The sequence below is a fragment of the Panthera uncia genome, assembly GCF_023721935.1.
Source record: "Panthera uncia isolate 11264 chromosome B3 unlocalized genomic scaffold, Puncia_PCG_1.0 HiC_scaffold_1, whole genome shotgun sequence".
NCBI lineage: Eukaryota > Metazoa > Chordata > Mammalia > Carnivora > Felidae > Panthera > Panthera uncia.
In genome coordinates, this window is record NW_026057582.1 from 30,507,316 (window position 1) to 30,534,557 (window position 27,242).

Consider the following 27,242-nt stretch of genomic DNA (forward strand, 5'->3'; position numbering starts at 1 on the left):
GGCATGCTGCAGGTGGATGACTTCACTTATGAAATAAAACCACTGGAGGCTTCTTCCAGATTCGAGTATGTGATTTCTCTACTTGTGTCAGAAGGAAGACCGTCAGAGTCTCAAAGGTGTAAGATTGAAGAACAATCTACAAATCAGGCATATGAAGAGGCAATACTTTCCGGAGCTCCTAGGGCAGCCCCCGTTTATTTGTGGTGGCCACATAAGAAATATTTAAAAATTCACTACACAGTTTCTCACTCATTATATTTAATGAGGCCTAATCTGACACAGGCAATAGAGGGCGTGGTGATGATAAACAACGTACTCCATACGATTTACAAACAGGGTCTTATAGACATCTATGTACGTCTTTTGTGCATATGGAATGGTCGGGATCCTACAGATGTAACAAAAAAAAGTAGTGCATTCAAAGCTATACAGAGCTTTGGGTTGTGGAAATTTTATAATATTCACAGATTTATTGAACATGATACTTCATTGCTTCTTACAGGACATAAAATCTCAGGAGAGCATTTTTATGGTCACCTGGATGGAACATGCAACCCCAACTGGGGATCATTATTTGTATATGTAGCAAATCACCACATATTTTTGGCTGCAACCATTTCAGCACATGTATTAGGTCATAATATGGGGCTCCGCCATGATGTACCTGGCTGCATATGTTTTCGAAGAAGCTACTGTGTTATGACTCCTGAGCCTGGTTTAATGGATATAATGAGCAATTGTTCTTACGCGAGACTGCATCACTGGATTTCTAGGTGGGATCCTTGTGTGAGCATACCAAATGTCCTATACAAAAATTTTCCTTATGTAGCACCTCGTTGTGGTGACAAGATCATAAATGAGGCAGAAGAATGTGACTGTGGCTCCTTAAAAGATTGTAAAGAGAATAAATGTTGTGAGACCAATTGTTACCTCTCCCTTGGCAGTGACTGCAGTGAAGGACCCTGCTGTGTTAACTGCACATTTGCTCAACCTGGAAAGATTTGCAGAGACCTGCTTGGTATTTGTGATCTGCCAGAATACTGTGATGGGAAAACGCATAATTGTCCAAATGACATGTACACCCAAGATGGAACCCCATGTTCAGCATTAGCTGTTTGTGTGAGAGGAAACTGTAGTGACCGTGACATGCAGTGTCAGTCCCTTTTTGGCTTCCAAATTAAAGATGCTTCACCAGAATGCTATAAAAAATTGAATGTATTAGGTGACCGATTTGGTAACTGTGGAGTGAGGGTGTCAGAAGGAGGAGGAAGACCTTTGAAATGTGAAGAAGATAATGTTCTTTGTGGAATGCTGCACTGTAGTAATGTCCATGAAATTCCTGGTGGAGGTGAGCACACTACATTTCGTCATATAATAATACCAGGTGTTACAGAAGAAAAATGCTTTGGATATGACGCACACCATGGGACAGATACGCCAGAAATGGGGCTTGTAGTGGATGGTGCAACATGTGGCCCAGGAAAATACTGTTTGAAACAGAATTGTACTTTTTACGAAGACATGGGTTTTGACTGCGATGTCAAGACATGCAACTTCAGAGGGGTGTGCAACAACAAGAAACATTGTCACTGTATGAAAGGTTGGAAACCGCCATTGTGTGACGAGAGAGGATTGGGTGGTAGTATAGACAGTGGCCCCCCACCTGACAGAGAAGTAGGTCTCACACCCAAAATAATTATTAATATACACCAGGCACTAGCTCTAATGTTTATTCGTATGTTTGTTTTTCTGCTTGCATTAATCATTGGTGGCCTTATCCAATTAAAAGAAGTTTTGATGAGAGCTGAAAAATAAACTGTGGAAGCACCAATATTCCTGTTAGTAAATAATACTGAAATGCACAAAATAGAGAAAATCACATTGACACCTACTGGGAGCAATGAAAAATAATTACTCTGATAATTACACAATCTTATCCTGAGATTGCCACCTTGGAATAAAATGCCCTGGCAATACAAAGGGGTCTATGTGTGTAAATTCTTTTACATTTCCTGTCTGGTCATATTCTTACTAATTCCATAGATGACATTAGGAGCTCTTAATTTCATTAAGACATGGATTCTAATGTTTTATACATGCCCGTATAGCAATCCTGTTTGCACTGGTATACACTTGTTATTGGACCATTTTCCAATTGGTTATATCCTGAATTTCTGTTATTTGTTCATTTTATTGGTGCTATTTTTTTTTAAAGTAGGTTTCATACCCAGTAAGGAGGCCAACACAGGGCTTGAATTCATGAACCTGAAATTAAGACCTGAGCCTAGATCAAGAGTCAGACTCTCAACCAACTGAGCCACCCAAGCACCCCTAAACAAATAGCATTTAAAGTAACAGTTGGGAGATACAGTGGAAACATAAGAAGTTTTGTGTCATGGCACATGAGTGTCAGCAGATCTACCACCTGCAAAATATGTGCTCTTGGACAAAGTCTTAGGCTGTGACAGTTTCAAGGTCCACATTCCATTGGGAGGTGAAATGCACTTTGCTAGGATTTTGTCATGATCAAAAGAAAGCACCCAAGAAAGGCCTGGAACATGTTAAGCACTTAATACGTGCCATTATTCCCATTATTCTCATTATTATTCTTGGGTTATGCTAAACCTGAGGTATTCTAGTATAATGAGTTCAGCTTTGTATCGTTATTATAACATGAGGAGGCAGACTGTCAGGAAAATGGCTATAGGCTTTGTGGGAGAAGGACTGGGAGACTCATTACATTATCTATGTGTCATGATATTGATAGGTCCTTCCTCCTGGGAACCCCTCAATCTCTTCAATCAACAGCTACTGCCTCTGAAAATCATCTTTGTTCCAGGAACTGCACAAGGATCATGACTTTTTACTGGGGCAACCGTTCTCAGCCTCCTGCTCTGCCAATTTTACCTTCTTCCCATCGTAGATGGGAGGCAGCACTCTCTTTGGTGACCACTCATCTGTTTGCCACCAGAGATGCTATGCTTCCTACCACCTCAAAAGTCCCTACAGGTGACTCCCCTTAGCTGCCTCTCCAACCTTGACAAACTGTATGGTAATTGTGGTTCCCTAGCTTTGGCCTGTGAAGAGCAGGCACCTGGCCTCTACTACTTACAGAGACTTCATTACCACCATAGTTGTTACCAAACACTGATCTGGGCCAGTCTGTCTTTATCATCAAACTGGACTGTGGAGGAGAGACATGACAGAACTCCTGAGAGGTGATGCTTCTCCTTGCACCAGCACAATTCGTGTTTCTTCGTTTCATTGAGGTATAATCGACATGTGGCATGATATCAGTTTCAAGTGTACATACAGTGTAATAGCTCGATATTTGTGTATATTGCAAAACGCTCGCTCACCACAGTTAAGTCCAGTTAGCATCTGTCACCATACATAGTTACAAAAGAGATTTTTCTTGTGATGGGAACTTTTAAGATCTACTCAGCCACTTTCAAATATACGATACAGTCTCATTCACTTCAGTCACCACACTGTAAGCTACCTCCCCAGGGCTTGCTTATTATATGACTGAAAAATGCACCTTTTGAGCCCCTTCTCCCATTTTGCTCTCCCCTCTCCCCCATCCTCTGGCAACCACTGATCTGTTCTCTGTGTCTTTCCCAGTGCATTCTGCTGGGTCCTCTGGCCTCACATGATATATGCAGTGTAGCATGCCTACTTCTCTCAGCCTGGTTCTGCCTACTTGCATGGAAAATTAAGCATTTCCACTTTGCCCAGGATGGGCGATTGCTTTCTGCGTGCTTCTGAGGGTCCCCGTAGAAGTGCGTGAGCCCCATCCCCTGGGATGGTGTCCTTGCCAGGGTGATTCTTTGCCAGGGTGATTCTTGCAGCTACTTTGGTGGAATCTCATTCCTCTCACAGCGCAGCTTGTCCAGCCGGGTTATGCTTGGTGTGGCACAGAAGCCAGGAAGAGAAGTGGGGACAGTCTCTTGTGGCGGGACAAGCTCCGGGCATTCATATGGCTGTGCAGAGCCAATATTTTCAGGGCTATCCACCCAGATGTCACCATCTCATGTTTCGAACTCCTGAGTTTCCCCAGCATAACATACTTTTTCTGGATGACCATGTAAAAGTCCCTGTTGCTGTTGGAAGCCTATCTGATCCTGAGATTGCTCCTCAGCTATGATCTCTCTTCCACACCAGGACAGAAGGGCCCTTCGGTAAGCAACCCAAAAAGCCTTCTGGCATTCACACATGGCCTTTAACGTTTAGTAAACTAGGGTAGTTCCTCTCATTCTCATTACCTTTTACAGTTCATCGACACAACTTAGTCATAACCTGTCAACTCTGCCATCCTTGTAGACATTGTGGCTACTGTATGGTCCAAATGCCTAAATCGTTGCACATGAGGGAGGGTTGCCCTCCATCAGGACCTTTGCCTGGGCCACCGTTGGTAAATTCCTCAGTATTGGGCTACCTGCCACGTAGGGCAGTCTAGGGATTATCTTTGTTTCTTCACATTCCTCTTAGGACAGAGTCCTCCTTGCCAAGAGTGTTAGAGTGTTGATTGAGCATGTCCCCAAGCCCATCCAGCTGTTTTGTCAGATCACAGCACCACTGTCTTTGGAGAAGCAGATGTCAAGACAGATGTCTTGACCTTCAGGAGATTTGTTGAAGGAAATGTCTCTAAGGACAAAGGGGGAGGAGTAAGAGTAGACCAAGAGAGACTTCAGGCCGCAATACTTCTTCTGTGAAAGGGGGGAGAAGAAGTCTGAATCACAGTGGAAGAGCCTCAGACATCAGAGTTGGTGTGAATCAGATTCATCCAGGAGCCCTTGAGCCAGAGTGACCCTTGACAGGCCTCCTGTGTTGGGCAGCAGTGGCCCTGCTCAGTGCCAACACACTCAGACATTGGCTAGGGCTTCCCAGGGGAAACAGGGCCTGGGGTTAATTTCTCATGGCTGCTAAGGTAAGATACCTGGAGACTGCCGCTCATCCATGCTCCCTGTAGTGGACTACTCCCCTGAACGGTGACCTGAGGGGGTCACAGAATAAGCAACTGCCACAACCAGGGAGGTTATTTTAGGGGCCACACAGGAATCTTGAATGGGAATAAATGTGGCCCACCATTCTTAAGTCTTTTAGGTCAACATGATCTCTGCTACTGTCTCAGCTGCATATTGATCCTATGCTGGTAGAGGAGGCTGTTCGAGGGACTTTCTCTTGGCTTTTGTTGCTATAGTGACCCTTACTCCCTCTATCATGGAACCAGTGAAAGCATTCTGCCAGCTGCTAAGTACATCTGTCAATTTTTCATGAAGGGCCAGGAGAATGACAACAGACACGGCATAGGTTATGAGAAAAACCTGTGCCAGCTATCTGTTTGTTACCTTGCCTCCACATGCCCCCACACTCAGGGACAATCACCATAACATTTGTCTCTCTTGTTATTAATGGCAGCTCACACCCTGTAGCTGACAATGCTGCTAACATGTGAACACTTCCCTTTCTCCAAGATCTGAGTATCGTCTGAGGAAGGAGTGAGGGCATGAGTTCTATAAATACATGCACTATTGCCTCCAGAGTCTTTCTTTGAAAGGACTTGCTTCCACTTCAGTCAAGCAGTCTGGGTCTGAGAACTGGTCCAGGTCTGGCAACTGGGTGAAAGCTCATCATTTTCCATTGTGGCTACTAACATCATTCTTTAGAGATTTTTGCTTGCATAAATCACGCTATGCCCTGATTGATTCCCATCTATTTTTCTCATAGGAATATCATGTTCTGTTAGACATCATCATAGACCCCTGTGTCTGAACGTTTACTGGTTTGACATTCCAATTTGATTAATGTTACATTAATTACAAATGCTTTGCCTTTGATGGTTAAATGCTTCCTTGTGGCCCCTGCCTCTCTGGAATCCTGTCTCGTTCAATGAGACTAGGAGTCCAGGTCCATGGCAGCATCAGCCCAGGTCTACCAGAAGATAGCCGCTACTGAGCTGCTCAGAGGTGCCAGTGTCACCTTTCATTAGTCATTCTTTACCTATTCAGTGAAGAGATGCCTTCTGGGCCCTCCCCGGAAACATAACTAGCTGGTGGATTTTCTTGTCTTCCAATGCTTAGGTGGTGTCATTGATCATACTAGCTAAAACCTGGAATAAGTTTCTCAGCATTGTAAGGAAGCTGCCATTACCATGTGCAGAAATGATAAGTCGATTATCTGTCTGGCAATCTTCCCCAAATGAATGAGAGTATCCTCATTTTGGAGAGAACTCTGCAGTCATTTGAGGGCTACATGGTCTACTGGTCATGTTTCCTTAAACACATGGAGACCCCTATGATCATTCCTAAGATGAAAGTGTTTTGGGAAGGGAGGCCAGTTAATTCCTGTTATACACAAAAATTATACCACAAAGGTACACCTAATGCCTAAAAAAATGTTGTTTAGCATTTTGAGGTCCTTTCATATGGCATTTAAATCTGAGAGTATTGGGTTTACAGTACCTCCAGTATGATTTTCTAGTGGCCGGTAAGCCTTATGTTTCCCAGTTCCGTTCAAATTGGAAAATTGTCCTTGTGTTTCGGGGACTGAATACAGTTCTCTGATTTGTCATGTCTACTTCACCAGTTGGGGTGGTATCTGCCCACCTTCGGGACTGAGTGAAAACTATTGCTTGGGGATGAAGGAGGCATCTGAAGGTGTCGTCTGGTGTTTTGCACGGTGCAGGAACTGGGGCCACTCCTGTTTTTTCCAATGGACTTCTCCATAAGGTTAGATAAGGTAGTCAAATCATGGCCAGAGCTGCCTGCTATGGGATGGCAGACTCAGTAGGTAGCTAAATTTTAGATTCCTGCAAGAGTTTGGGAGAGCTGCATTAGGGCAATGTCCTTCATGAGGAAGGTTCAGATGGAAGTTCTGAAAGATAAAGATCATTAATGTCCCTCTTTCCTCCTTACCTCCCTGGGACACAGGTATTCCCTCCTATGGTTCCAGGGTTGTTGTTCTCTTTCTGCTACGACAAAATTGGTTTTTGTCGCCCCTGTAGATAACAAAAAATTCCCCAATTAAAAAAAAATTTTTTTTTAACCAGGTAGGCTCTGTGCCTCACATGGGCCTTAAACTCAGGACCCTGAGATCAAAAGGAGCATGCTCTACTGCCTGAGCCATCCAGGTGCCCCTAAAATCTTTGTAAAATCTCCTACTGAGACCCAGACCTTCTCTCTGGAAGGGGCTGGTAGAAGTGGTACTAGGGCACTTTTATAATATTAGAAAAGAACTAGGTTTAAATTCTCTAAGCCTCCTTCTAGTCGGGCTGCACTGAGAGGAAGCACCGCCAGGGTGATATACCAGGGAAATGAAAGATGAATCATGCCTAGGAATGGTCACAGCAGAATGCAGAATTTTACAAATAGTGCTATATAAACACCCATCCCTTGTATCCTTATCATAATCTAGGAAGAAGTGGTTAAGATGTGGCTGGGCAGTGTGGGGAGACCCCTGGCCCCTGAGGTCTCTGCCCAGCTAGTCCCCGGGATATCGCCAGAGGCTCTTGGTCTCTTGGCAAGAAAGAATTCAAGGATAGACTAGACAAAACAGTTGGGTGACGCAAGTGAAGGGTTTATTAAAGTGGGAGTACATTCTGGAGATGTGAGACAGGTACGCTCAAGAGAGAGCTACACGGCCCTGGTGGTTTTCTATCTTTTCTTGACGTGTCAACTAGGGGGTAGAATATTTATTACTTGGGAAAGAGATTTTTTTCCTTGGAAGCGAGGTTTGTGCCTTTTCTCCCTTACTTGGTCAGGGTTTGTGGCCTCCTTTGTCTTGGACCGGCCTGGTTTGGTCCAACTTCTGGTGGCTTTGTTTTTAGAGTGCTGCCTGCACAGTCCTCCGACTCTCCTGATAGGGGGCCAGAACTCCCCCTTTGCTGGCCTCCAGGCATCCTGTGAAAGCCTAACTAACTGCCTACTCTAATAAAGAGGCAATGATCCCTTTCTAGAGATAGCTTCGTTAAGTGATTAAATCATCTTATAATGTGTGTGAACCAACAGTAGGTGAGGGAGGTAGAAGCGTAAATCTTCTTTTACGCTCCAAGTCAAGTTCTTGGAGGCTATTCCAACACTCAAATAATACCTCATGTCTGGGAATGTTGACGGTTTGTTGAATAACTCTACTGTCAGTTCACTACGAGTGGCTTTAGGCATAAAATGTGTGCTTTGTGTAGGTCTCAGCCTACCTGTAGTGATGCTATTGGCTAAGAATGCCTGGGGGCATTCACCTGGGCTTGTACTACTCCTTGTGACTCTCCAAGGACATTTCCCCCACTGGAGCCAATGTTGTGGCTGGACTGCCCCTTGTGGTTCTTATTATGAATGCCTGACACACTTCAGGGACAACCAACAGGGAACTTTCAAAAAGCGAGGTATATTACTCACAAGCCCTGCATGCGTACACAGTATACCTGGGAGCACATGGCCAGGTTAGGGTGGGGGGAGAGTGTGTGGATCTGGGGTTCTATCTTTATTGGGGTGGAGGGCCTCACTGGTTTACTCTTTATTGGTAAATTTAAAACAAAAGAGGTGGGAGGTGGGGGGCGTACGCTCCTGGGTGGCTCAGTCAGTTAAGCCTCTGACTCTTGGTTTCAGCTCAGGTCATGATTTCACAGTTTGTGAGTTCCAGGCTCGAGTCAGGCTCTGTGCGACAGCGCAGGGACTGCTTGGGATTCTCTCTTCCTCTCTCTCTCTGCCCCTTCCTGGCTCTTTCTCTCTCTCAAAATAAATAAATAAACTTAAATTTTTTTTGAATTAAAGATGTTTATTTAGTGTTTATTTTTGAGAGAGAGACAGAGCATGAGCGGGAGGGGCAGAGAGAGAGAGGGAGACACAGAATCTAAAGCAGGCTCCAGGCTCTGAGTTGTCAGCACAGAGCCGGATGCAGGACTCAAAGCCACGAACCATGAGATCATGACCAGAGCCAAAGTTGGACACTTAACTGACTGGCTACCCGGGTGCCCCAAATTTTTAAAAAATGTTTAAAAGAGTAGGAATTAAAGTGCGGGAAAGGAAAAGCACTGTCATTCAAGTGGTCAGTTATCTAGATTACCCAGAGCTTTGCAAAAGAGGAGCTTCATGGGTGGAGTGGCCTAGCTGTTTATCTATTTGTGTAGCTAACAATATGTTTATTTGAGACGGATATCTTTGAAATGGGTGCCTCAGCAATCAAAAGCTTAATGTCCTGCATTTACACTACAATGTGTCCCATTGTCAGGCCGCAAATGGTTCAGAAAGCTGAAAATATGACCCACAGTAGTTTCAAAGGCCACAAATGTGTGGCTGAGGTCTGCTGATCTGATTGAAACAGGAGTACCGTAACTTCAAAAAGTGTCAACAGTGGCAAGGCACCACTGGTAGCCCCAAGAAGGGATCAAAGTCCTGATGTAGTCAGTCTGCCAGGAGCAGGCAGAGATAGCACGCATGCAACTTGGGCTCTCTTACCTTGAAACAAACATAAGCTTTTGACAAGAATCACAAGCCTAGCAGACAATGGTAGCCTCTGCATCAGAAACATAGAGTCTTTTATTTTCTGCCAGGTATAGTAGAAATTGATGTGTTCTATGCTTGTAATTCCTGCCCAGGATATGATGGTAGATGTTCTGCCATATGTGGTAAGATAGGTAATACGAAGTTTAATCACCAGTTTGATTCCTGCTGATCTCATCAGAGAATAGGTCTTTACCAGGAACAACTACATGAGTGACCCAGATGGTTCAGTGTCTACAATTTGTTTCCAGAGTTCATGGCCCCAAAGGGGTGGCATTAATGTGCCAGTCTGTTGTATTCTAAGTAGCAGACTAAAACACACAGGCCCTCGGCAATAGGGAAGAATCAATAGAAGTGTTAGCCAGGGGTGAAGCTGAAGACAAAGCACAAGCTAACACCCCACAACCACGCCCCAGGTGAGATATGTGTCACATTCTTCAGGCACTCCTGGATGCCCAACAAAAAAGGAGAGGGAAAAGCAAATGGTTAACTGACAGAGATCACAGTCATTCAGGGCCTGAGTCTCCATCAGTTTGCAACTGTCTTAATGATTTACAAGAAAAAAGCAATCTCCAGACCCCTATAGATTCAATTTCCTGGAGCTCTAACATCACCGTCCCCCCATAGGATAGAAAATCTTATATAAACAGTCTCTCTTCACAACCCCAGTGCAGCTCTTTCTGCCCACAGGTCCTGTCCCCATGCTATAATAAAAACACCCTTTTTGCCCCAAAAACGTCTCAAGAATTGTTTCTTGGCCATTTGCTCCTGAACCCTACTTCAGACCACATCAGGGATTGCAGGGGTGCAAGAACACCTGGTTTCAGGGGGTCCCAAACAGACCAGGTTCAGCCACTAACCACTGACAAAATCCAAATGCAGAGAGATGGGGGCACCTGGGTGGCTCAGATAGTTAAGCCTCAGACTCTTGATTTCGACTCAGGCCATGATTTCATGGTTCATGAGACTGAGTCCCAAGTTGGGCTCCACACTGACAGCATGGACCCTGCTTGGGATTCTTTCTCTCCCTGTTGCTCTCTGCCCCTCTTCTCCCATGAGCACACACTCTCTCACGCTCTCTTTCAAAATAAATAAACTTATTTAAAAAATGCAAAGAGATGAGTGGAGGTGAAATAAGAGAGGAATTTATTTCAGTGAGCCCAACACTGGAAGACAAAGGCGGCAGACTAACATCTCAAAGACTTTCTCCAAAGTGCCAAAAATACTTCTAGGTTTATACCAGGAAAATGTGGGACAAAGGTAAGTAGGTACTTGCAGGTGGGCAGTAAAGGTGAGGTCTTCGTTGTCATGGGTGGGGTCTTGCTGGTTCAGTGCAGCCCTTACTGCTTGAAGGGGTAGTATCAGTTCTCTTCAGGGGATGCTTGGCTCACAGGGTCTTTTGCCTGAGTTAAGAGATAAGCCAGAAAGAAGAACTTGATCAATTAAAAAGTTTGAGGTCAAAATGGAGGTAGTTGAAATCCTCTTTCAAAAGTATAACAGAGGATAGAGGTGCCTGCACTAAACCCTGATCCATTCTACTTAAGGCTCAATTAAATTAGCTTCTAATGTTTTTGGTCCACTCAATTTCTACCTCTTTATTGTGGACATGATTTGTTACTGCTTTGAGGAGGCTTTGACTCAGCAGCTACAGCCACGTTGCATTTTGGCTAAGGCTGCAGGGATTTCTGCCTCTATTGTCATAATGACAACCCTTTCCCATCCCACTTTGGAGGAGAAGGAACAACAATCAAAGGAGCATTTGATTGACTTGTTTTAATCCTAACTCACTGCTCAGCCTCTAAGCATCTATTGAAGGTAGGGCAGAGAGGAAACCTTAGTCCCTTCCTGTCCACCACTTGATCAAGAGCATTCGCTAGTGGATCCTGGGGAGTCCTCTTTAATCCTCTACTCTGGCCTGTGGAGGACTTTGTTCTTTTTGTTCCAGAAAAGCATGTTTCTGTTAGCGTCCCATCTTAGTCACCAAAAACTGTCAAGCAATGTGATAGGTCTAAGATTTTACCCTATCTTCAAGGTAACAAGTTAGCCTGCCACAGTTTTGTGGGGCACTCTGATCAGATTGGGGGCCACTAAATATGGGGTGTCCCAATTGGGTAGGGTCCAGCAGCGTGGGTGGTGAAAGAATTCACCCCAAGGCAGGACAAGAGACAGAAGTTTACTGAATATACCACAAGGGAGCAGCAGGCAGGATAGCAAAGGAGAGACGGTCTGTGAGAAGTGATGGTGAAGGACCTCAATTATAGGGCAGAATGAGGAGGCATGGGAACATATGGAATTTTCCTTTTGGTAACCTTAGGAACTGTGCCTGGTTGGTCAGTTAGAGTCTATGGCTACTTCGAGGTGGACCACTTAGTGAGCCTGTTTGCATTCTGCTTGGTGGTCACCATGGGCCCTTTTACCTTACTCAGGTTTCTATTGCTCAAGCTTGTTGCCTAAAAGCGGCCTCTACAAATATCATGGATGGTAGCAGAAGATAATGAGATGCCCGGTTCAGAGACAAAGGACTTTCTTTCTCATGGCACAGCAAGGAGCAGGAATTTCACGCTCTTGTCAGTTTAACTTATTCCAAAGTCTCATGGGGGCAATGCAGAGGGCTCCTGAGGATACTGCACATATAATGATTTTACATTAGAGCTAAGGAACTCTGAGCTTTAGGAAACCATGTCTTTTATGATAGGCTGCTTGCAAATCTGCCCAATTTCTGCTCTGGAGGAAGACATTATCTTTATTATAATAGGCAGTAAGCAAACCTGCCTTCTGCGCTGAAGGGTGACATTTTTAAAAAAGTTTTATTTTAGACAGACAGATTGAGGGAGAGTGGCAGAGGGAAAGAGAGATTCTTCAGCAGGCTCCACGCTCAGCATGGAGGACGACATAGGGCTCGATCCCACGACCCTGGGATTATGACCGAAGCTGAAATCAAGAGTCGGATGATCAAACGACTGAGTCACCCAGGTACTCCTGAAGAATGACCTTTTACCTTCCAAACTGGTCCACTACACAAAGATCTTTGAAAAGATAATCTGGGGGGCGCCTGGGTGGCTTGGTTGGTTAAGCGTCTGACTTTGGCTCAGGTCATGATCTCGCGATCCATGAGTTCGAGCCCCGCGTCGGGCTCTGTGCTGACAGCTCAGAGCCCGGAGCCTATTTCAGATTCTGTGTCTCCCTCTCTCTCTGCACCTCCCCTGTTCATGCTCTGTCTCTCTTTGTCTCAAAAATAAATAAACGTTAAAAAAAATTTAAAAAAAAGATAATCTGGAATAATATCTGTCATCTGCATGTAAGATGTATACAAATATAAGAGATCCATGGAGAATTGTCTCCCAATAGATAAGGATATAGTAATTTCAATAGAGACAAATGTATTATCTAATTCAGTCTTCTGAGAGGGACTAGAAGCAAGTATACCCCAGTAATAATGAGCAGACTTAGTCCCCAGATCTTGTTTTATAAATACCATTGTCTGCTCAAAGGAAACAGAGATCCTTTGAGAAAATAATAATTCCAGGACTGGAGCAGATGAAATACAAGATGAGCCTAAAACATTGTGTGCCAAAAAGTAATGAAATGCTCAAAGAATGATGGAGATATGTTGAAAGGACACAGATGCCAGTTTAAAGGTGCTCCCATGGGTCAAATCTAAGACAATTTAGTTTTAAAATAAATAAGAGTAATGGATTATAAGCCATTCAATTATACAGAAATTCATGAGTCCATACTGATGATAATAAATAAATGAAATAAGGGAAAGGGGAAAGTTGTTTCTTATAGTAGAATGCCAAATAATAGATGTAGGTGGAATTATGGATAAAAAAGTCATCATTTGACAATCTTCCCAGTTAACAAATGCTTCACTGGAGGATAATCATTGAATGCTAAAATAACTGGGTGAAAATTTGATGAAAAAAAGAATAATTACTTAAAGTAATTCTCCATAAACTTCCTATTCATTGTAAAAGGAAATATAGTCACTTTTCAGTGGAGCCATCTAGTGGACAACACTGTAACTAAGTGTTCAAAGTTAACCAGTAATGGGACCAACATCTTGTGCCTACTGATAACGTGGACTGAGATGGACATAACATTACTTTTGTGGTACTGCTTCTAAAAATAAAGCAGTACCTAAACAACCATCGACGGGCTCTCTACAAAATGATTGTTCTGTATTCTCGTCATGACAGACAATGAAAGACTAAGGAACTATTCCAGGTTAAAGGAGATTAAAGAGACATGGCAACTGAATGGAGTGTGTGATCCTTGGACTTTGGGCAGAGGGAAAAAAAAAGATGTAAAGGGCATTTAGGGAACAGTTGATGAACATCTACAAAATAGATTAGAGTATTGTATCAATATTAAAAATCTTGATTTTGATAACTATATTGTAACTTACATACTAGAATTCCTTTTCATGTATATATGTCCCTATCCATCTGTCTTTTTCCTTGCTTTCCTTTCTTTTCTCCCACTATCTTCTTTCTTTCTATTAATCTATGTCTAGGATACATATGTATGTACATGAATATGTACATGTATCTGTACATATGTATGTTTGTGTATATATATATTCACATACTAAGAAAGCACATGCACGAGAGTGAGCAAGAGAGAGAATAAAGTGAAGAGAGGTCAATTATAAGAAACTGGAGAAATGGGTAAAAGGTATCTGGAAGTTCTATGTCATCTTCTTGTAACTTCTCTGTAAGACCGAGTATTTCCTATATGAAAAAAGAAAAACATTCCAACAGAAAAATGGACAAAAGGCAAGATTTTTCAGAGAAACAAAAAAGGATAAAAAATAAAGAGCCATAAAAATGTTTAAAATAATCTCAACAGCATTCATAAGTGAAAATTTCAAATTAAAATATTGTTTTCCACTTAGCATTTTGGCAAGGATGTGAGATGTGATGATAATTCCAGTATGGAAAACAGCATCCTCATATAATGTTCATAGAGGGATAACTGCACAAGATCTTTGAAGTAAAATTTGGTAATATTTTCCACAAATTAGTATATACCTACCCTCTGACCCAGAAGATCCCCTTCTAGAATTTTATTCTCCTGACACACTGATTCTAAATTTTCACTTAGAACTGCTTGTTGTAGGAATAAAATTTTAAATAACCAAAATACCTATAAGTAGAAATTAAAATCTTATGAAACATCTGCAATATGAACTATACTATACTATGGATAGTATGTGAATCAGACAGCCTAATTACACTGTTAAACAAATCAACCCCACAACCACCTGCTTAATGAACATAACAGTTTATCTGATGGGTCAGGGTTTGACCCTCTTAGAATCAACTTTATAGGCCAATTCATTGTATGCCAAGGCTACCTAGCTGTTCTCTAACCCTCTCTGTGCATCCTCCCAGAGGCAGGTGGAAGTCCCCATTGATGCAGCAACAGCATTAGCCATACCTCTTCAGGAAAACCTGCAGGCTACTAAAGTGTATATTGCACACTAGCCTCATATATAAGCTGTATTTTCTGACACAGTTTCATGAGAAGCACTAATATTGGGGGGTTGGGGTACTTCCCAAATTAATAAAATTGGTACCAATTTGTGATATACCTAGTGATCATTTTGTTTTTTCCACTAGAAAGAATCCAGAGAGAAAGAGGTGTGCTAATATTATTTGGTTCACCTAATTAATTAATTAATTAATTTTTAATGTTTTATTTATTCTTGAGAGAGAGAGAGAGACAGAGCATGAGCGAGGGAGGGGCAGAGAGAGAGTGGGACACAGAATCGGAAGCAGGCTCCAGGCTCTGAGCTGTCAGCACAGAGCCCGACGCGGGGCTGGAACCCACAAGTGGTGAGATCATGACCTGAGCTGAAGTCGGATGCTCAACCGACTGAGCCACCCAGGCGCCCCAGTTCACCTATTTATAATGTGACGCTTTTTTTTAAAAAGTGTGTTTGGGTGTGTAAGAGTGTGTGTGTGTGTGTGTGTGTGTGTGTGTGTGTGTTTTGCTACTTCTTCATTTGTATCACAGCAGCAGGTCTACCCTTCTCTAGTACTCTTTAATGCTGACGCTGGGACTCTCTACAAACTACATTTCCCATATTCCCTTGACAGCTACCTTCTGGCTAGGTTTTGCCAACTTGGAAACATTGGCAAGAGTTTGCAATCTGGGAAAAGAGACTTCTTTCCTGTTTGTAATCTCTGTCAGCATTTCTCTAGCAGCAAAACACAGCTCTGGCTCCAACCTCCACCTTGTTTTGGTGATTTCATTACCAGCAATGCTGTCCCACCTGAGAAGTACCACCATTAGCTACCTGTGAGCCCTGGGTAGCACACCTTTAGAGATGCTACGGGTTTGGTTTCAGACCACTGCAATAAAGTGAATATTGGAAAAAATTAATTATTGCAAAAAAATTTTGTTTCCCAGTGCACCTAAGTTATATTTACATTACAATGTAGTCTTAATGTGCAATAGCATTATGTCTAAAAGAAAACAATGTACATACCTTAACTTAAAAATACTTTATTACCAAGAAAAAAAAAGCACTTTATTGCTAAAAAGTACTAATGATCATCTGAGGTTTCAGTGAGCTGTAATCTTTTTTGCTGGCAGAGGGTCTTGCCTTGATGTTGATGGCTGCTGACTGATCAGGGAGGTGGCTGCTAGAGGTTGGGGTGGCTGTGGCAATTTCTTAAAACAAGACAACAATGAATTTATCTTATAGTTTTCATGTTTTATTATGCACATTTCAATTTCACTATTAATATTGAGCCTAAATATATGCTGGCTTTATGTCAAGATTTTTGAAATGTAAAAAGTAAACAGCTCTTAGGCTACATACAGAATGTATTAAATAATTAGAGAATCTATGGGGTGGTAAATTCTGTCTATACAACATTTAAACATTTAGTGGCACAAATATAAATAAACAATAGGGACAGGAAGACATGTAAAACTTTGGGTTGCAATTGGAAGAAAAACCTGCTCAGGACTAAAGGGAGAGGTTCTTGGTTGCTGATGAGAATCTCTCCTTGATTTCAGACTTTAGACAAACTAAGGAGTCAGTGTACAAAAACCAGTGACTTGTACAAAATCCCCATTAGTCAGGAGAAATAGGAGCAATATGATAGATGAAAGAACTGGCTCGCACCAGTCTGCAGTAAGCAAGGATGGCTGGGCTGGAAGTTGGAAAGCTAGTTGGAGGTTGCAGCTCGAGATCGGGGTCTACACTAGAGTAGAACAGCAGGCTGGAAACAGTCTATAGAGGCAGATTGGTTGGTTAGTGCATTTTTCAATAGTTCTTATTTTCCAAACAAGGTCTTAGGATGCTTTCCTCAAACAGGGAAGACAACAATGAAGTTTGCTGCATCAATGAGCTCTTCCTTTAACAAACAATTTCCTGTAGTCATTTGATACCACAGTAGGATCACTGTAGAGACCACAGAACTTTCTTCTAAAGTGGAGTCATCCTCTCAAATCCTGCTGATCAACTAAGTTTATGTAATAAGATTCTAAATACTTTGCTGTAATTTCAACAATCTTCACAGCATCTTCACCAGGAGTAGATGCCATCTCCAGAAACCACTTTCTTTGCTCAGTCATAAGAAGCAATTCCTCATCGGTTAAAGTTTTATGCTGAGATCGCAGTAATTCAGTCCTATCTTCAGGCTCCACTTCTAATTCTAGTTCTCTTGCTATTTCTACCACATCTGCAGTTACTTCTTCCACTGAAGTCTCGAACCCCTCCATGAAGGTTGGAATTAACTTCCAACATCTGGTTAATGATATTTTGACCTCTTCCCATGAATTGCAAATGTTCTCACTGCCATCTAGAATGGTGAATCTTTTCTGAAAGTTCTTAAATTTATTTTGCCCAGATCCATCAGAGGAATTACTATCTGGGCAACTATAGCCTTATGAAATCTATTTCTTAAATAATAAGACTTATAGGTTGAAATTACTTCTTGACCCATTTGCTGTACCTTGTGTTAGCAGGCATGAAACCAACATTAATCTCACTGTACATCTTCATCAGAGCACTTGGGTATATTATCAATGAGCTGTACTATTTTGATAGGAATCTTTTTTTTTTTTTTTTTGAGCAGTTGCTCCCAACAGTAGGCTTAAAATATTCAGTAAACCATGTTGTAAACAGACGTGCCATCATCCAGGCTTTATTTATAAAGCACAGGCAGAGTAGATTTAGCCTAATTCTTAAGGGCCCTAGGAGTTTTGAAAAGGTCAGTGAGCACTGGCTTCAACTGAAAGTCACCAGCTGCATTAGCCTCTAACAAGAAAGTCAGGCTGGCCTTTGAAGCTTTGTAGCCAGGCACTGACTTCTCTCTAGCTATAAAAGTCCCAGATGACATCGTCTTTCAATAGATGTTTCATCCACATTGAAAATCTATTGTTTAGTGTGGCCACCTTCATTAATTATCTTAGTTAGGTCTTCTGGAAAACTTGCAACTTCTACAACAGAACTTGCTGCTTCACCTTGTGCTTTTATTATGGAGATGGCTTCTTTCCTTAAACCTCATGAACCCACTTCTGCTAGCTTCAAGCTTTTCTGAAACTTCTTCACCTCTCTCAGCCTTCATAGAATTGGAGAGTTAGGGCCTTGCTCTGGATTAGGCTTTGGCTTAAGATAATGTTGTGGCTGGTTTGATCTTCTATCCAGACCACTAAACTTTCTCCATATTAGCAATAAGGCTTTATCACTCTCTTACATTCACACCACTTTTTCATTTCCTTCAAGAACTTTTCCTTTGAATTCACAACTTGGATAATTGGCACAACAGATCTAGCTTTTGGCCTGTCTCAGCTTTCCACATGCCTTCCTTGCTAAGCTTAATTTCCTAGCTTTTGATTTTAAGTGAGAGACACATGGGGTGCCTGGGTGGCTCAGTCAGTTAAGCATCCAACTCTTGGTCATGATCTCATGATTTCGTGGGTTCAAGCCCCTCATCCGTCTCTGCACTGACAGTGCAGAACCTGCTTGGGATTCTTGCTCTCTCTCAAAATAAACTTTAAGACAACTATACTTACATTAAGGTATAAAGGCAATTTACATGCCTAATCTGTCACTCCCACTTATTACCAGCATTTCGTAAATTTATTTGGTGACCTGTTTTCTTTTAGTGCCCTATGTGTTCCTTTTGAAGTTGCGTGCTCATGTGAGAAGGGCAATCTTCCAGGTACAGGGTAGTGATCTCCCCTTCCGCAGTCTAGAAGAAGCTTTGAAGCTTTGTTTTTTTTCTTCCAAATTAACTAATTAGTTTTTAAGTAAAGCATGACTGACATACAATATCCTTTTAGTTTCAGGTGTACATCATAGTACATCCTTATTTATTTACATTATGAAATGATTCCCATGATAAATCTAGTTACCATCTGTCACTATACAAAGTTACTAGAATATTGGCTATCTTCCCTATACTGTACATTATATCCCCAAGACTTATTTTATAACTGGAATTTTGTACCTCTTTATCCCCTTCGCCTATTTTGCTCACCCTCCAATCCCTCCCCACTTGAGTAATCATAGTTTTTTTTTTTTTCCCCCTTTATCTACCAGTCTATTTCTCTTTTGTTTGTTCATTTGTTGCATATTTCTCCACTGGTGATTTTCTTTTCCCATTTCTATTTTCTCTCTTCTCTCTTGATATTTCAATCTTATACTTTTTTCACTTATCATATTCTGCTTTTTATTATGATCATTTTATTCATTCAATCAATCAACATGTTAAGGAGGCTTGGAAGTGAGGGTGGAATGAATCTGAGTTTGAAGGTGAGAAGTGATATTTAAAGTTTCATCTCATTTAATCCTTTCCACAACATTTTAAAGATCTATTACCATGCCTTTTTTTGGATGGAGAATCATAGTTAGGAAATGTTAGGTTACTTGCTTAAAGCCGGACAACTCTTAAGAAGATGGAACTGAAACTTGAGGCCAGGTCTTCCAACATCATCTCCTGTGTTCTTTCTACTATTCCATATTAACTTCTCAAAGGATTAGCAAATAAGAGGCTTGTCTGCTGAATCTGCTTCTTTCTTGTTTTGTTTCGTAAACACAGTAGGTTCCCGTGTGATTATTTAATGTGAACTCAAATGCCTTAATTGGAACTGTGCTTTTCAACCCTCCAAGGTCGCCACAAATCCTTGTGGTCTAATTCCAGGTTGTTTCCCACACTTAGGTCCTCTTCCTGCCCTTTAAGGCTTTTATGTTCTTGATCTGTGAAGGTTCCTTAGAGCCATGTTTTGGAAGTATACTTCAAAAGTCAGGAAGACTGGGCTGAAGTCACAGTAAGTCCATCCACTAGTCTTACTGTAAGAATTAAACAAACAAGCAAATAAAAACTTGAATTTTCCGTTACCAAAAAGAAGAAACCTTTACCTTCTCTCCCTTTTTTTAGATTTTTTTTTTTAATTTTTAAAGTTTATCGGGGCACCTGGGTGGCGCAGTCGGTTAAGCGTCCGACTTCAGCCAGGTCACGATCTCACGGTCCGTGAGTTCGAGCCCCGCGTCGGGCTCTGGGCTGATGGCTCGGAGCCTGGAGCCTGTTTCCGATTCTGTGTCTCCCTCTCTCTCTGTCCCTCCCCCGTTCATGCTCTGTCTCTCTCTGTCCCAAAAATAAAATAAACGTTGAAAAAAAAAAAGAAAAAAAAAATTAAAGTTTATTTATTTATTTTGGAGAGACAGAATGAGCAGGGGAGGGGCAGAGAGAAAGGGAGTGAGAGAATCCCAAGCAGGCTCTGCAGGGTCAGCATAGAGCCGGATGCAGGGCTTGAACTCACAAACCGCAAGATCATGACCTGAGCCAAAACCAAGAGTTGGATGCTTAAACGACTGAGCCACCCAGGTGCCCTTAGATTCTTTTTGAGCAAGCTTGTAATTATAAATCTTTCCTTCTCTCTTTTATATGTATATAAAATTTTGTAAAAGCCAAAAAGCCTCTTGTCAGGTACAACTCTCTTTGAAATGTAAATATCGAGGAAAATCGTGCCCCCTCCCCCCCACAGCAGTTAGGCTAGGGGCCTTGCTCTAGGTTTAAGCACCTGCCTGTCAGAGTTTTATTTTTCCTTTGAATGACAATTAACTCTCACAGATGATCACTTACAGGGGTGACTTACCAAAGAATGTATACAGCAAACTGTGTTAAGTCCTCTTGCCAGAGACCATGTATGAAATGGATTGTATTTGCCTGGATATATAAAAGGCTGTGAGATTTCATTCGCTGAAATCATATTAGCGGATTGCCTGATACGCCCGTCCTAGTCTGGAATCCTGAATACTGAATAAGAGAACTTCCGCTCCCCCATTTGTAACGATTTTCTGAGGCGTGAGGATTTTACATTTAACTTCTTCACAAAATCGATGTATTCATGTCTCCTACCTCTACGGCCCCCATCCCCCACGGTAAAGTGGAATGGTAACCGGGTCGTCTCTCACCGAGCGGTTCGCCGCGGGGACGGGGAGAGAGACCCGCGCGCCGGCCGCCGGAACCACGACTCCCAGCATCCCCTGCGCGCCCAGCGCTCTCGGCTTCCTCTTCCGGTCCGCGGGCCGCTGAAACCGAAAGTGTAGTGCTTGGGGCGCCGCGCGGAGATTGGCTCACCTTCACCTGCTCGAGCCCCAGCCGACTCAGTGGGGAACCCCGACGAGCAGTAAGACATGAACGGAAGAGTGGATTATTTGGTCACCGAGGAGGAAATCAATCTTACCAGAGGACCCTCGGGTATGTGCGGCACAGGTTGCCTCCGGGAGCAGGGTGCTTGAGGTTGTCATTGCAGAGTAGCCCCGTCTCCTGCTGAGCCGATTCCTTTGGCCTTGGAGCAGGCAGGCCCCAGCCTAGAGGTTTCCTGCACCTCTTTGAGCACGTAGAAGACTGTGTTGGCATCCACCGTTAGCCAGAGCGGGATCTGAGGAACCCACGTCATTTTTCAGTCGGATTATCCCATGTGTTTATAGTCAAGAAGGGTTTTTTTCGGGTGCTAATAGTACCAGAAAATCCTGTCCCAAAGCCTGCTTTTTAACACCCCCCCCTTCCATTGCCTACTTTATTCCTGTGCCTGTGACAGACTGTTGAGTAAAAAGGGGAGCATCAGCGGTGTCGACTGTAAAGGCACAGCCGTTTTCTTGGTGCTAGAATCCCTCTCTCCTTCCTTCCATTTTTGGGAAATTCATTTAGTGTGTCAACTGGAATGCTAAAGCGGAAAGAAACCTCAGAGATCTGCTACCACACCTCTCAAACCTGCTTGCGCTTCAAAATTACCCGAGGTTTTTCGGTTTTGCTTAAAAAAAAGTTAACTCCTAGATCCCATCTCTAGGAATTTGGATTCAAAGCAGGGTTTTGCTTGCTGGCTTGGGTTTTTCTTTTCTTTTCTTTTTTTTCTTTCTTTCTTTTTTTTAAACAAGCAAGTTGGGTGATTCTGATACAGCTAAATCCTCCCTTGGCCCTCAGTCGTATTTCCCCCTCCAACGCCCTCTTTTACCCCACGCTCTTCCGTGGGCTCTTAACACTACATGCCTTGGGTTTTGTTGACTCCCCTTTACAGCTGTCTAGTGGATCGATTAAGAGCTTTAGCTTTAGGACTACGTAGATCCATCTGGTATCTAACCTCTTACTGGATCTTCGATATTGGTTGGCTGACTAACTTTACTGATGTAAGCTAAGCCTTAGTTTCTCATAAAACGTGCAGGATAATGGAATATACTTCATTTCATTTTTTAAAAAATATTTATTTATTTATTTATTTATTTATTTATTTATTGAGAGACAGAGACAGAGCATGAGCGGGGAAAGGGCAGAGAGAGAGGGAGTCACAGATCTGAAGCAGGCTCCAGGCTCTGAGCTGTCATCACAGAGCCCGGCGCAGGGCTTGAACTCACAAACTGCAAGATCGTGACCTGAGCCCAAGTCGACGCTTAACCAACTGAGCCACCCAGACGCCCCATAACAGAATATACTTCATAGGGTTATGAGAATGAAACGAGTTAATCTGTGTAAAGCTTTCAGAACATTGCCTGACACCTCTTAAGCACTGTGTGTTTGCTAGTATTGTTGTTATTATTAACAAATGAGTAGCTAGACTAGCACAGTAAAACCTGCTAAATATTGTTATTCCAGGAGCCTCCAATAAGTTATCAAGTACTGTGAGCTCTGTCTCTGAAATGTTGCTGTAAATCTGTCACTCCTCTCCATTCACCACTATCTAGAACAGTCTATCATCATTACTCATGTGGAATTTTGCGATATCTTGACCACCACTTATAGATTATTCTTCATAAAATGTGGTTTTTACAGTCATCCATACTTTTTTTTTTTTTTTTTTTTTTGCTATAGAAGATTGGAAGTCAACTTATGGAAATGTAATTCATTCTAATCTGCATGTGTTAGTGTCATGCTTTACGTGAGCTCCTAAACTTTTGTTGAATGCACATTCTGTATGCCCAGTCCTTTTAGATTTACTTTTCCTACTTTATGTAAATTTCTCCTTCTCTCTTAATATTTATTGACTTTTGAGGCTTACTATTTATTGACTTTTGAGGCTATGTGGGGAAGTGTTTTTAAGCCAAAATCTGCTTCCCTGTAACTTTTCATCCATTGGTACTTGTTCTTGGAGCCAGTTAAAATAATACTAGTTCTTTTCCTGATTGTCCTGCAAGTATTTAAAGATATCTAGTTGTTCTCCTGTTTTGTCTCTTTCCTCTATTGCCTAAATATCCCTAGTTATTATGTTAACTGTTTTGATGTGATTTTGGATTTAATTCTTGTCTCTTGCTTAAGAATTTAACGTACTTTGACATAGTCCTTTTAAGGTGGCATCCACCGTATTTCCAGGGTCTCCTGACTATAGCAGAGCAGAACTCACTAAATATTTTTAAAGTTCAGTGTAATATCACTTCAGCTTTTTTGGTGTTTGCATAGCAGGGTTGACTAATGCTCACCTCACCGTTTGCTACAATTTCTGATCCTGTTAATTTTGCAGACCTATAGTTCCTAGTATTGCCTTTTTTCTCAATCACTGGAGTTAGGACAAACTTCAAAGGACTAATTTAGAAGAATAATTATATCTAGCTAATATATTTCCCTCAGAAGTGGTTTAATTACTATAGTATATGTGCCCATATTCACAATGAATATTTGTTCACCAGGTGACTTCTTTAATTTTCCTAAGCATTTTCGTGTCTTGCTCATGTAAGTTGATAAACGTATGTTTTTAGGAGAATAGAGCCACAAATTTAGGATGGAACTGGCCTAAAAACAGTCATTTGAAGTTTGGTTGCTTCGGTTATCAAGAGAATGTTTCAAGTTTCTGTTTATCACCTCTCAGAGCTAATTACCTGGTTGTACAGCCTAATTCAGCTTTTCTTTATTGTGTGGTCATGAAGATACACGGGGACATCCCTTATCACCGCTAGAAACTTCCAGTAACTTTGGCAGTCACATAGAGCTCTTCCCTTCTGTAGAAGAAATAGGAAAAGCCTCTAGTTCGAAATATGCATTTCTGTTTGTAGGCAACATTGTCACTTTTCATGTACAGCTTCCTATGCAGAGACCTGATAGTTTAATCAGGTAGCAGCAAAAATGTGTATTCTGCATTTTTGTGCCAGTGTTCCGTCAAGGGTGAGAGTCTTGGATATTTTCAGTGTTTGGGCCCATTTTGGAAGGCAAATGAACCTATTCTGTTTGATCTTGTTTACTGCAAGGGAAAGAATGAAGTCTTGGGGAAATTATGACAAAGAAACTCAGTCTTTGGGAGTTCAGCTCAGTAACAGTCTCTAAGTCTCCTACATTTTCCTTTATCAAATTAAGAGTTCTTAATTTTGAAAAGCTGTGGTTACTCTGAGAAGTATCACAGGGATCGAATGTCTCTTCCCCCCCCCCCCCCCCCCCGCTACTGTAACAGGTAGATTGGCCATAAAGACAGCTCTGTTGCCCACCAAGTGTTAGGATTGGGATTCCTAGTTCAGAACTGAGGCCTCAATAGGTTTCAGCAGGTTGCTCTTGATATATTATCTTTAAAGAAGGAAGAGAATCTCTATGTGTCTACTTTTCTTTTTTTTTTTTTTTTTTGCAGAGGATGATGGGTTGGTATAATGTTTTAATAATGAATAGTTACAGAGGGATTATATTTCTGGCACTGTTAGTTACTTTATATATTAACTCATTTAATCTTCACAGCAACCCTGAGTGCTAAATTATTAATCCACATTATTAGATGAGGAAATTATCTCTCGGAGAGGTTAAAGATTTGCCCAAGTTCTAAAGCCAGTAAGTTTAACCTAGATCTTTTGATTCTGCTGTTCCATCAACTACCTTCCAATATAGTAGCCATGTCTAAGGAGTTGACTGCCAGTCTTTCTCCTGACCTTTATTTGGTTATATCATGCGTTAAGGATTTGAGGCATCTTAAATGACCAACACAATCCACAGTGGAAAGTTTTTATAGTTTGCTGTTGATAGAGCTGAGGGCATATCAAGGTAAGAACCTAAAAACAAGAAACCCTGTTAAATCCAGGCACGTGAGTCTCTACAGACTGGTCACATGCTTTAGGTTTGATGCTGAGACTGTTGCTGATCTGTTGTTGATCTGTTCATTCATGTGCCAAGTAGATCTGAGACTAAAGTGCTATATCTCTGCCCTGTTTTCTCTTGCTTACGTGAAGTCTTACCCTCATGGAATATATGTCCCCATGGAGACATTACAGTCACAGGTGAAAAGTTAAATCTCAGTATAAAGGATGGTTAAGGACTATGATGAACATGCATGTCATCAGAGGGCAAAGGAAGTGTGGTGGGGACCTTGTCCTGGAAAAGTTCAAAGAATGGAGCCATTGATAAGGTCCAGACTGATCAATTACAAGAAGATGGAACTTATGTTGGTCTTATAGACAGTCTATAGGCTAGTGCCAGGCATAGGGAAGGCGTGGCCTAAACAGTAAAAGAAAAAAGAAAATTAGTTAATAAGCATATTCTGAGGTCAGTGAGTTATACTGGCCTGGATAGAAAGAAAGGTTCATTTAGGAGAGTTAAGGAGATGAGGTTGCTGAGGTAGAGACTGGATTATGACAAGTTCTTAATGCTACTGTGGAAACTTAACCTTTCTCTAAGGTTCCATCTTGACTCCTTCCCCTTCCTGTTCATTGGTTAAGACTGAATTCAAGAATCACCTCCTCTAGGAAGCTTTATATAGGCTAGTTGCCCCCTTGTTATGAGTATCATATACCATTTATTGAGTGCTTGTCATGTATTGCCAAACTAAACACTTTGTCTCATGTACTCCCAACTAGGAATAGATGAAATGGTTATTATCCCATTTTATAAATGAGAAAACCATGACTCTTATGTCACACAGTTCTTTAAGGGGTCGAGTTAAGAATTGGATTCAGGTCTGTGTGACTTAAAAATCCAGGCTCTGGGGTGGTGCCCTGGTAGCTCAGTCACTTGAGCATCCAACTCTTGATTTTGGTTTAGGTCACGATCCCAGGATTGTGGGATCAAGCCCCACGTCAGGCTTCATGCTGAGTGTGGAGCCTACTTAAGATTCTGTCTCTCCCTTTCCCTCCTCCCCCACATGCGTTCACTCCACTCCACTCTCCCTCCTCCACTCACATGTGTTCTCTCTGTTTCTGTCTAAAATAAAAATAATTTTTAAAAAAATCCAGGCTCTCAACCATCATACAAAGTTCTTTTTCTCTTTATGCTCCAACTGGATTCTGTGCATATCCCTATCTTAGTGTTTATTTCTGTATTTGCTTCCTTATTTGTGTCTCCTCCTCCCTCTACTTCACTCTGAGCTCTTCCGATTCAAAGGATATACACTTCTTTTGTTTTCCTGATGCCTTGCCAGGCATGACACAGGGTGGTCAGTAAGTGTCATGAAATGACTAGGAAAACTGATAAATCTCAGAAAAATGTAATAGAATATTGTTAAGTAAAGAGAACCAGTAACATGGTCTATTTCAGATTTCAAAAAGTCAACCAGGGTTCTCCACTAACTCCAAGAAAGAAGGAAAGAATGTGGATGTAATGTGTTACAATGGATATGAAACTAAGATGTAAGAAACAAGGAGATACAAGAGCTAGAAAACCTTATAGAGTGAGAAGAGCATATTATACAAGTATTTAAGGTTGCTTCAAGGATCATTCTTATTAATATTTTTTCAAGACAATCCTTACGAATAATATAAAGGAAAACATGTAGTAATTACCTTGGAGAAGTAGAAAGGCAAGCTGTTAGAGGCCGAACCATAGAAACATTTTTTAGGGGCTCAGTTGGTTAAGCGTCCAGTTCTTGGTTTCATCTGAGGTCATGATCTCACGGTTGGTGAGTTCAAGCCCCGTGTTAGGCTCTATACTGACAGTGCAGAGCCTGCTTGGGATTCTTTCTCTCTCCCACTCTCTGCCCCTCCTGGGCATGCTTTCTCTCTCTCAAAATAAATAAGCTTAAAAAAAAAAAAAAAAAAAAAGCATTTTTTAAATCCACATGACTAGGCAGAAAAGTAGCCACTGACTGTATTTGAATAAGTACAAAATTACTTACTGAGGAAAAAGATCCAAGATGATAGAATCAGAACAAACTGTTGGTTTCAGGAGACTCGGAAATAAAGGTAGCTGTTTTTAAAAGCATTCATTTAGTGTTTGCTATGTGCCTACACCGTGATTAAGAATTATAGATACTAGGGGGCGCCTGGGTGGCTCAGTCGGTTGAGCATCTGACTTCGGCTCAGGTCACGATCTCACGGTTTGT

General features: G+C 41.8%; 1 protein-coding gene and 2 long non-coding RNA genes across 4 annotated transcripts in view; 2 read left to right on the forward strand and 1 right to left on the reverse strand.

Moving 5' to 3' along the window:
• Nucleotides 1-5,997: 5,997 nt before the first annotated feature.
• Nucleotides 5,998-10,902, forward strand: LOC125909394 (uncharacterized). Its single transcript, XR_007453676.1, has 2 exons — nt 5,998-7,002; nt 10,776-10,902. It is a non-coding gene; the product is annotated as an uncharacterized LOC125909394 (long non-coding RNA).
• On the reverse strand, nt 10,627-20,985 carry LOC125909392 (uncharacterized). 2 transcript variants are annotated; one of them, XR_007453674.1, is made up of 3 exons: nt 20,882-20,985; nt 20,619-20,689; nt 10,627-10,900 (listed from the first exon to the last, which is right to left on the reverse strand). It is a non-coding gene; the product is annotated as an uncharacterized LOC125909392 (long non-coding RNA). The 2 variants fall into 2 exon arrangements; XR_007453673.1 differs by lacking the exon at nt 20,882-20,985 and having other exon boundaries at nt 20,619-20,875.
• A 76-nt stretch (nt 20,986-21,061) lies between these two features.
• Nucleotides 21,062-27,242, forward strand: part of SYNJ2BP (synaptojanin 2 binding protein) — a 37,901-nt gene continuing 31,720 nt past the window's right edge. The window contains exon 1 of the mRNA XM_049612561.1: nt 21,062-21,223. Within this exon, the coding sequence (XP_049468518.1) occupies nt 21,160-21,223 (64 nt within the window). The 5' untranslated portion in view covers nt 21,062-21,159. The remainder of the gene's footprint in view (nt 21,224-27,242) is intronic.